This window comes from Oncorhynchus mykiss, chromosome 31, assembly GCF_013265735.2.
Source record: "Oncorhynchus mykiss isolate Arlee chromosome 31, USDA_OmykA_1.1, whole genome shotgun sequence".
In the NCBI taxonomy this organism is placed as follows: domain Eukaryota; kingdom Metazoa; phylum Chordata; class Actinopteri; order Salmoniformes; family Salmonidae; genus Oncorhynchus; species Oncorhynchus mykiss.
Window position 1 is genome coordinate 19245592 of NC_050571.1, and position 10793 is coordinate 19256384.

Consider the following 10793-nt stretch of genomic DNA (forward strand, 5'->3'; position numbering starts at 1 on the left):
ACTTCCCCACAACTCTGCTGGCCTAAAAATCAAGAGGCCCTGCACAGGCAGGCGTGGTCCCTCCTCCAGCTCCACTCACACTGTAGACTAGACCCTTTTAGGAAAAAACTATAAGCCCTTGTTTCCAACTATGATCTATTAACTCACCCTGGGAGGACTGGGAGGGAGGGAAGGAAGGAAGGAAAAAAGGAGGGAAGGAGACAGCGTTAATGTGGAGCATGCATCAGTGAAGCTGGGAGGGGTCAGGGCAGGGGTTATTGATATTGTTTAACTGAGGAGACCTCTGGAAGGCATAAATAGCTGAGGGAAGCGTTCAGGTCTCGCAGTCCCTCCTCAAGACAGCCCAGGCACAGGTTTCACTCCTCAACTTCAACGATAACCACATCTGTATCTGCAAACTCAGTAAGTACCCACTCCTCTGTCATCTCAAGCCCTGCCTTAATGAATGTCAAGTGGACCTTTGTGTAGAGCGGATCTGACAAGCATGCGTGCAATGAGTACTGTAGGTGTTATGTGTGGAAAGCAAAAGCTATTTGTCACTCATCTAAATGTTGTGAACAAGTGTTCTATGAATGCATGATGTTCCTAATGGCATAAGCTTATTTATATTCATGAATGCGTACACGTGAATTGTCAGACTTAATGTCGCCGCTGTTACATTCCTAGGCTTTCATTGTCAGTAGGTTAGCTGTGAATGTTCATACTCATGTAGCTTAATGCCTACAGGTACATTTCAAACGCAATAATAATGAATGAAGACATATTATCGTGTATAGACTGTAAACACCTTAGAATTCTATCAGTGCAGATATTAATATAAACATCTACGTTGATGTTAAGCCTGCATCTGACCTGCTTCTGTTTCCCATTTCACTTTCACACTCATTGTTGCACTGTGTTTAGGCTAAGCGAGTGTTTGAGTCTGGAACTGTGGAAATGTTTTAAGGCCAAAATTCTTTCCTCCTCAGTCATATGGACCACATACTTTAAACCAACTCAGAAGGAATGTGGTTGGTTGCCCAGTCAAGTGGCGCAGAACCTGAAATGCCCCTCATTCCCCTATCTCTTTTCCAGCTCAGTAACAAGCATGGAAAGAGACATGAACGTGAGCAGCACTAGCAGTGTGGTGCACTGGCTAGCCAGCCTGACCCTAACCCTGCTTGGGAGTGTCCACCCCATGCCTGTGACCATAGACCCGGTGTGCACAGCAGACACCACTGCCAAGTACAGCCTGACATTTACAGGGATGTGGAGCCAAACCTCCTTCCCTAAGCAGTACCCAATCTACCGCCCCCCTGCCCAGTGGTCCCCTCTCATTGGTAAGTGAAATACTTTTTGGGCGGAAGGCAACCTAGCAGTTAAGAGCGTTGGGCTAGTAACCGAAAGGTCGCTGGTTCAAATCCTCGAGCTGACTAGGTGAGAAATCTGTCGATGTGCCCTTGAGTAAAGCATTTAACCCTAATTGATATTTTAAGTCACTTTGGATAAAAGCGTCTGCTTAATGACAAAAAATAAAATGTACTGTTATTAGCCTGTGATCTGACTCCCTTTGTTTATACTGTAATAGTAAACATATACTGTAGATTCCTATATTCATGAATAAAACATAGACATCAGGTAAATACTATAGACATCTGGTCATCATATGTATATGTAGCCATGCATTGCAGATTTCCACATTTTCCCTATAATTAAAAACTCTTTGAGCACCTGGAAAAGCGGTATATGCATCCAATCCATTCCTATTAGTTTACGGTGTGCCTGAAAAGCAGACATTTTAAATGCATTCTGAGCTGCTAGTTAAGAGCTACACAAACTGGGGGAAACAATCCATGTAATTTTTCCATTCCAGGGGTGACCCACAGTTCAGACTATCATATCTGGCAGCGGAATGAGTTTGCAAGCAACGGGGTGAGGGAGTTCTCTGAGAAGGGCGAGGCCTGGACTCTGATGAAGGAGGTGGAGGCGGCTGGGGAACGCATCCAGAGTGTCTACGGGCTGTTCTCTGCTCCAGCCTTGGTTGGGGGAACGGGCCAGATGACCTCAGAGTTCGAGGTCTTTGCAAGGCACTCTTTCGTAAGTTTCTCAATCTTCACAGAGCATTCAATAGCTATCTAAAATACATATCTCAATTTATGTCTATCTTATATACCTCTCTGAATGGCCATCTATCTTATGAATGTGCACCTATTTACTTGAAGAACCTTTCTAAAAGGTATGTCTCTTTGAGACTACGCCAGAAATCAAGTATATTGTCATAGAGAGATAACTATGTAAAACCTACCTATATTCTAAACCTTGTACCAACTTTTAACATAAAAGGTTTTTATGAGTATCCCAGTAGGTATAGATTAGTAGATTCATATATTTGCTGTTCAGTTGCCAACTCTCATTTATATGACCCAAAGCTAACAACCGTAAAAAAAAAATGTATATATAGTGGGGCAAAAAAGTATTTAGTCAGCCACCAATTGTGCAAGTTCTCCCACTTAAATAGATGAGAGAGGCCTGTAATTTTCATCATAGGTACATTTCAACTATGACAGACAAAATGAGGAAAGAAGAAATCCAGAAAATCACATTGTAGGATTTTTAATGAATTTATTTGCAAATTATGGTGGAAAATAAGCATTTGGTCAATAACAAAAGTTTATCTCAATACTTTGTTATATACCCTTTGTTGGCAATGACAGAGGTCAAACGTTTTCTGTAAGTCTTCACAAGGTTTTCACACACTGTTGCTGGTATTTTGGCCCATTCCTCCATGCAGATCTCCTCTAGAGCAGTGATGTTTTGGGGCTGTTGCTGGGCAACACGGACTTTCAACTCCCTCCAAAGATTTTCTATGGGGTTGAGATCTGGAGACTGGCTAGGCCACTCCAGGACCTTGAAATGCTTCTTACGAAGCCCCTCCTTCGTTGCCCGGGCGGTGTGTTTGGGATCATTGTCATGCTGAAAGACCCAGCCACGTTTCATCTTCAATGCCCTTGCTGATGGAAGGAGGTTTTCACTCAAAATCTCAAGATACATGGCCCCATTCATTCTTTCCTTTACACGGATCAGTCGTCCTGGTCCCTTTGCAGAAAAACAGCCCCAAAGCATGATGTTTCCACCCCCATGCTTCACAGTAGGTATGGTGTTCTTTGGATGCAACTCAGCATTCTTTGTCCTCCAAACACGACGAGTTGAGTTTTTACCAAAAAGTTATATTTTGGTTTCATCTGACCATATGACATTCTCCCAATCTTCTTCTGGATCATCCAAATGCTCTCTAGCAAACTTCAGACGGGCCTGGACATGTACTGGCTTAAGCAGGGGGACACGTCTGGCACTGCAGGATTTGAGTCCCTGGTGGCGTAGTGTGTTACTGATGGTAGGCTTTGTTACTTTGGTCCCAGCACATTGCAGGTCATTCACCAGGGCTCCCCGTGTGGTTCTGGGATTTTTGCTCACCGTTCTTGTGATCATTTTGACCCCACGGGGTGAGATCTTGCGTGGAGCCCCAGATCGAGGGAGATTATCAGTGGTCTTCCATTTCTTAATAATTGCTCCCACAGGTGATTTCTTCAAACCAAGCTGCTTACCTATTGCAGATTCAATCTTCCCAGCCTGGTGCAGGTCTACAATTTTGTTTCTGGTGTCCTTTGACAGCTCTTTGGTCTTGGCCATAGTGGAGTTTGGAGTGTGACTGTTTGTGGTTGTGGACAGGTGTCTTTTATACTGATAACAAGTTCAAACAGGTGCCATTAATACAGGTAACGAGGGGAGGACAGAGGAGCCTCTTAAAGAAGAAGTTACAGGTCTGTGAGAGCCAGAAATCTTGCTTGTTTGTAGGTGACCAAATACTTATTTTCCACCATAATTTGCAAATAAATTCATTAAAAATCCTACAATGTGATTTTCTGGATTTTTTTTCTCATTTTGTCTGTCATAGTTGAAGTGTACCTGTGATGAAAATCAAATAGGCCTACGAAACACAACGATCTCAAAGGAGTGTCCCTGTCATGAAAATCTTTGTTACTCATTGATGTTGTTTGCTATCTATGCCAAAGCTTTCATTAGTCATACCTGACATACTTCATCATAACATGTCACAGGATAAGATAGTTGTGCACCAGGGCATCCTACTCATTTTTCTATTCTGGTTAGACAGTTTGAGCTGTTCTGTGAAGGGAGTAGTTCACAGTGTTGTATGCGATCTTCAGTTTCTTGGCAATTTCTCGCATGGAATAGCCTTCATTTCTAAGAACAAGAATAGACTGACGAGTTTCAGAAAAAAAGTTATTTGTTTCTGGCCATTTTGAGCCTGTAATCGAACCCACAAATGCTGATGCTCCAGATACTCAACTAGTCTAAAGAAGGCCAGTTTTATTGCTTCTTTAATCAGCACAACAGTTTTCAGCTGTGCTAACATAATTGCAAAATGGTTTTCTAATGATCAATTAGCCTTTTAAAATTATAAACTTGGATTAGCTAATACAACATGCCATTGGAACACAGGAGTGATGGTTGCTGATAATGGGCCTCTGTACACCTATGTAGATATTCAATTTGTTAAAATCTGCCGTTTCCAGCTACAATAGTCATTTACAACATTAACAATGTCTACACTGTTTTTCTATTAAATTTGATGTTATTTTAAAACAAGAACATTTCTAAGTGACCCCAAACTTTTGAACGGCATTGTACATATATGTTTTTACACAACATTCAGAGTCTTCATTTGGGATCAGTTTCTTATTATTGGCCTCGGGGTATCCAATAAAAGATGTCAGCAAAAAATAATTATTACTGTTGGAACTGTAGTTGAGGAAAGCTCTGGAAAGATGAGAGTACGGAATAATGAAGAGCAGATTAAGACCACTGATCCTTTGAGTGGCTGCACTAAATTTGAGTTTACTGTTAGACGGACACCAAGAAACATCCACACATAACCCATCCTACTTCCCCCCCTCTCTCTACAGCTATCCTTCATAGTGCGGATAGTTCCCAGCCCAGACTGGTTCCTGGGAGTGGACAGCTTTGACCTGTGTGAGGGAGACCAGTGGAAAGAGAGCGTCACACTGGAGCTGTACCCCTACGACGCAGGCACTGACAGTGGCTTCACCTTCTCCTCTCCCAACTTTGAGACCATTCCTCAGGACAAAGTCACACAGGTAAATCTAAAAGAGCCCATGGTTCATCATCATGTCTATACTGTAGGTAACTGATGATGCTATATCAACTTTGGTAATCAATACCAGAAGTGCTGTTGACAACACAACTTGATTTTGTCCTTTCCAGATAACATCATCATCTCCAAGCCATCCTGCCAACTCTTTCTATTATCCCCGTCTGAAGAATCTGCCACCCATGGGCAAGGTCACCCTCACAAAGACCAAGAACAACCAGATCTTCAGCATACCCATGGAGCCCACCCAGTTCAACCAGACTGGCAATGAGATTGGCAATGAGATTGAGGACTCTCTCATAAGTAAGCAAGAAACATTTAAGAAACAAATACAGTGAATTAATATTTATCGCTTGCTATCCTGCAATCCTACCTCTCTGATAGAAAAAAACTTGATCAATTAGGTCTTTAACTTAGTCATCATCTTATGAACCAAGATGTATTCAATTTAACCCCATTAAAATGAAAGAAGAGAGCAAAGAATTGTCACTGGCCATCTGGCAAAACATAAAGCGTAAAGTAAAGCCTTGCGGTAATCGGATCCGTGGTGCGCCAGCATTGAGTTGGAGTCAGCAAGAGCTGTTCCTCTGTGCCCATGGCAACCAGGCAACACACAGGATAAAGGAGGTCAAAGGCATTAGACATTTCCTGCCTCTCAGCAGTGATGTCAAGTAGTCCAGCCTTGCTTTTATTTCCACGTTACATCCTCCTGCTTCTCTAATTCTCCCAAAAAATAACCTCAATCTGTGATAGATATCAACATTTTACTGGCTCATAACATGTGAGGGGGGGGGGGGGGGGGGGGGGGGGGTGGCTTGGCAAACCACATGATTTTTAAAACATACAAAGTCAAGTTTCTGTCATTTAATTATTCAATTAAAGTTCATCAAGGTTTAGCAACCGTAGCTAGGAATGTACAGCTACAAGCTTAGGATATATAAAAGCATATATTTTAAAGAGTTTCCTTACATTGGGATTTACTTTGGCATACATACAAAATACATTTGGTATCCCTGTATATTCTATACAATCAAAAAAAGTCCTGTTTCCTACAATTTTACAGCATTATTTGACATAGTACTTGGAAATATTCTATACCATTTTTTTCTGATTGAGCAAATTAACTAAAAGTTTAGTATCAGTTAATAAAGCAAGTCTTCCCCTTTCGTATGAAATGGTGTTGGGTGGCTTAGCTAAATCAGTCATTTTAATCTATGCCTGAAGGCTTATCCTTGTGTGGCATGTTATAACTCCAGCAGACCACCACACACACACACAGAGGGGCCCTAGAGCCTGGCTAGAGAAAGGGTCACTGAAATCATATCAACCCTTACTGCTGCACGCTCAATCAAGTGTTACAGGTCTCTGGCCTCTTGCAATTCAAGTGTTCTATGGATTGCTAAAATAATGTCTTAATGCATATTGCTAACAGAATATATCTGGTGTCCTTCCAACTAGATTCCACCCCTCTAGACTGTGAGGTGTCTGCATGGTCACCCTGGGGCCTGTGCAAAGGCAAATGTGGAGACTCAGGCGTGCGCCACAGAACTCGCTACATCCACCTACAACCAGCAAACAATGGGGTAGTCTGCCCCTCACTGGAAGAGGAGAACAAATGTATCCCTGATAACTGCTTATGACTGGCCGGCAAGACCACGAAACAGAAAAGAAGAGGTCATGCAAGACGACAAAGAGTACGAAAGATGCGTCCGTCATCTCCACTGGAGAAGCCCAAGCTGTAGAAATTGACCCTTTTCTCGCTGGGCTTCCTAGCCTATTCACTGGGAACAGTGGAGGCTGGTGAGGAGAGGACGGTTCAAAGTAATGGCTGGAATGGAATAGATGGAACAGTATCTAACCATTAGAAACAAGTGTAATACCATTCCATTCCAGCCATTACTATGAGCCCGTCCTTCAATTTAAAGTGGCACCAGCCACCACTGACTGAGAAAGATTTATAAATGGGTCACAGACATGCAATTATTGTGAGGCCTGAGGAGTGAAGACGTTGTCTAGAAACTCTGCCCTTAGTTCTTGTGATTTATGTTTCCCTACGTCATTGGGTTTTCTGAGGTAAGCTAGCCATGAGTCTGGACCTGGAAGCCAGTTCCACTGTTTTGTTCTTCTTCTTCATTGTTCCCCTCTAATCCAGGACTGATCTAGACCTGGGACACCGGGTGCGGCCAACTAATTATCAGGTAGAACAGAAAAACAGCAATACTTCAGACCTTGCAGGGTAAGATTTGAATACCCCTGTTTACAGACAATCAGCAGTGTTGGAAAAAGTACCCAATCATCATACTTGAGTAAAAGTATAGAAAGTTACTTAAGTAAAAGTGAAAGTCACCTAGTAAAATTTTACTTGAGTAAAAGTCCTTGTTTTTAGCCATGGGCAAACTCCAACACTCAGACATTATTTACAAAATATGCATTTGTGTTTAGTGAGTCCACCAGAACATAGGCAGTAGGGATGACCACGTGTTCTCTTGATAAGTGTGTAAATTTCACAATTTTCCTGTTCTGCTAAGCATTCAAAATGTAAGGAGTTCTTTGGGTTGTCAGGGAAAATGTATGGAATAAAAAGTACAATATTTTCTTTAGGAAGTGAAGTAAAAGCTGTCAAAAAAATAAATAGTTAAGTAAAGTACAAACACCCCCAAAAACTACAGCAATTTCAACAACAATTTCTCCAGTACTTTAAAGTAATTTTACTTAAGTACTTTACACCACTGACGATATGGCAGTCAACCCCAAAACCTCATCGAAGGCTCCATTACTTACAATAGACCAGATGTGTTTACAGATAAAGCACTCTTTTCCATGATGATCTCTACTACAGAGAATATATTTATTTACAGGGTTTGGACCTGTACTGTACAGTATCAAGCAGTAGAAATCTCACACTCGATCGTGCTATTGAGATATTGTCAAAATCAGAGAGAAATGGCAAAATGCGTACTTTTCTGAGAAAATGTACCTCCTAAAAAACAGTACACCGGATTTTGTTGATGTTTGTCTGTCTGTATGTATGTTCTTTGTAAGTCCAATAAACTGTAAATACATGTAAGTTGATTGCAATTTTATTTCTAATTGATGTAAAGCAACAATATTTCATACAATCAACAAAATACATCATGCTACACAACTGCATACACCACAGCATAAAATAGGCCTACGAAACACAACCCTCTCAAAGGAGTGTCCCTGTCACGAACATCTTTGATACTCATTGATGTTGTTTGCTATCTATGCCAAAGCTTTCATTAGTCATGCCTGACATACTTCATCATGCCATGTCACAGGACAAGATATGACAAACTGTCTTTCAAAGTAGTACAAATGAGCTCTTCCCTAGAAAACCCCTAAGCTACCTAAGCTACAGAAAACCTGAGAAATAGACTGACTCTGGAAAATTCCAAGAAATAGCAATCATAGCCTACATCTGGGCCATTGGTGCCTTCCGCTTCATATATTTCTGCTTGTTTCTCAAGTGTTGGTCTTATTTCAAACCAATGACAAATTATGGAAAATTACTGGGAAAAGTAACAGGAAAAATAGACAGATTATTGGCTTTTGATGGAGGACAGTCTTTACAGATACTATGCGACTACAATCTTAAGGGAAAAAGGTGCTATCTAGAACCTAAAAGGGTTCTTCAGCTGTCCCCATTGGAACATACTTTGAATAGCTCCTTTTGGTTCCAGGTAGAACCCATTTGGTTCCAGGTAGAACCCTTTTTGGTTCTATGTAGAACACTTTCCACAGAGGATTCTATATGGAACCCTAAAGGGTTTTCCTATGGGGACAGCTGAAGAACCCTTTTGGAACCCTTTTTTCTAAGAGTGTAGGTTTCATGATGGTACAGTGCACACTAGTTAATAAGTGAACAATTTAATGTTTCTTTATCAGTACATGTGGGCTTCTACTACTGGTCAGGCTTATCAGTTTCTCTGCTGACCTTGGGTACCCACTCAGACGCACAGTTTGGACGGTCGGTCGCAGCAACAGCAGGTGTCAGTTTCTCACACCAGAGTTGTCGCCTGCACACTAGCAACCATAAGGCTCATTATACTCATTTAACTTTGTCACATACTGTGTGTCAAAATGAATGTGAGGGGCATTGGGATGTAGGTTCTGTGTTACCTGGCACTGATGGCTGTTATGTACTTTGATTTGGGTGAACATTAGCAAAAGTGCCTCATCAAGGAGATTCAAGGTAACATGCTGATCACAGGTCAGTTTTATGGGCAGGTGGAGAGGAGGACATTGTTCTGCATGGTTGACAGGTGAGTTCTATGGGCAGGTGGTTTAAAAAGTTCAGTGGATTAGCAGAGATCATGATGAAGTCAACCAATTAAAAAGTTCATTGGGTTAGCAGAGATCATGATAAAGTCAACAAGGAGGCATATGGCATTTGTTTGATATTCTATTACATTTTTAGTTGAACCTTTATTTAACTAGGCAAGTCAGTAGTGTTCTATTAGTATTTGCACGCTTAATTTGCAAAATCATCTCTACTTTTTCTGTAATAATGGCTTACTCCAAAGCAATTTTAAGCACATTAGATGTAATAAAACATGTGGAATATCGGCTGTCTGTGTTGTGTTTTTCTCAGGTCATTTTCTTTTGGAGTATTGGGAAAAATAACCCTAACTCCCCTCCTCTTGGCCTCACTATCACTGTGATCCAGACCACCATGTCATTTTTCTTCTAGATATTAATTAAAAAAACATGACAGATTTGGAAAATTCTAAGTCACATCCCACGCCTCTGGCCCACATTGTTGTGCATGCAGTCCAACTCGAATCTAAGGTTTTCCATTTTCGCCGGTGACAGGCTTGTGAGTTCCTCCATGCACTGAGTCTGCTGGACTGTGTTGCTCCACAACCATATTTGAATATTGTTCTGATATTTCCAATGCAGAGGATTCATTTTGATGCTGACCCCAGTGCTGAGGCACAAAGACAAGACCCAGACTATGGAGTACAACCTGAAACCCCTAAGAGACCAGATGCAAAACATCACCACAAGGAAATAATCAAACACACTTTGTTATGCAAAGGGTCATTTTCCAAAATTCTAGTTTCAGAAAAAAGCGGACTATTATTTTGATCAGAACTAGACCTATAGTACAATACATGAAAACAACAAATATTGTGTTGCGCTACTAAGCCTGTCCTATTAACGGTCTATAATGAACTATTCACCAGCCCTTTTATTCATATTCACAGGAACTAGATGAGACGTTTTGCCAGATCAGTGAAGAAACCAATGGGAAAGTTTTGTGGTGGGCTGTTGTGTAGACTTCCATTCAACTATCAGTTGGATTTTGGCAAATCAAAAGACTGAAAGACTTCCTGATTGCAAAGAAGTTGATTTGATAAAAACTTTAGAGCAGGAATTATGTCTGGCAGTACAATGCAGTGGCCACTAGAGTCAAATGCTATTCCAAACTAGACTTGAAGATCAGTGCTGAGGAGGCATCTATTTTACTGTACATCCTTCTAGAGACAATGTATGAATTAATAAAATGTGTTTGTTTCATTTTACACAACTGTCCCAATTTGTTTTCTCCAATGAACACACCAAAATGTAAATAATGACGTAGCCAGCCAATCAGAAA

General features: G+C 41.2%; 1 protein-coding gene across 1 annotated transcript; it reads left to right on the forward strand.

The window, feature by feature from the left end:
• Positions 1–218: 218 nt before the first annotated feature.
• Positions 219–8238, forward strand: spon2b (spondin 2b, extracellular matrix protein). The gene is made up of 6 exons (XM_021583556.2): positions 219–402; positions 1075–1319; positions 1853–2076; positions 4965–5156; positions 5284–5473; positions 6629–8238. The coding sequence occupies exons 2-6, from the start codon at positions 1088–1090 to the stop codon at positions 6808–6810; spliced, it is 1020 nt and encodes a 339-aa protein (XP_021439231.1). The 5' UTR covers positions 219–402; positions 1075–1087; the 3' UTR covers positions 6811–8238.
• The last annotated feature ends 2555 nt before the right edge of the window (positions 8239–10793 follow it).

Coding starts and splice junctions, on each gene's coding strand:
- spon2b (XM_021583556.2), top strand. CDS start 1,088: ATGGAAAGAGACATGAACGTGAGCAGCACTAGCAGTGTGGTGCACTGG. Junction 2,077..4,964: donor TCTTTGCAAGGCACTCTTTC/GTAAGTTTCTCA, acceptor CTCTCTCTACAG/CTATCCTTCATAGTGCGGAT. Junction 5,474..6,628: donor GATTGAGGACTCTCTCATAA/GTAAGCAAGAAA, acceptor CCTTCCAACTAG/ATTCCACCCCTCTAGACTGT.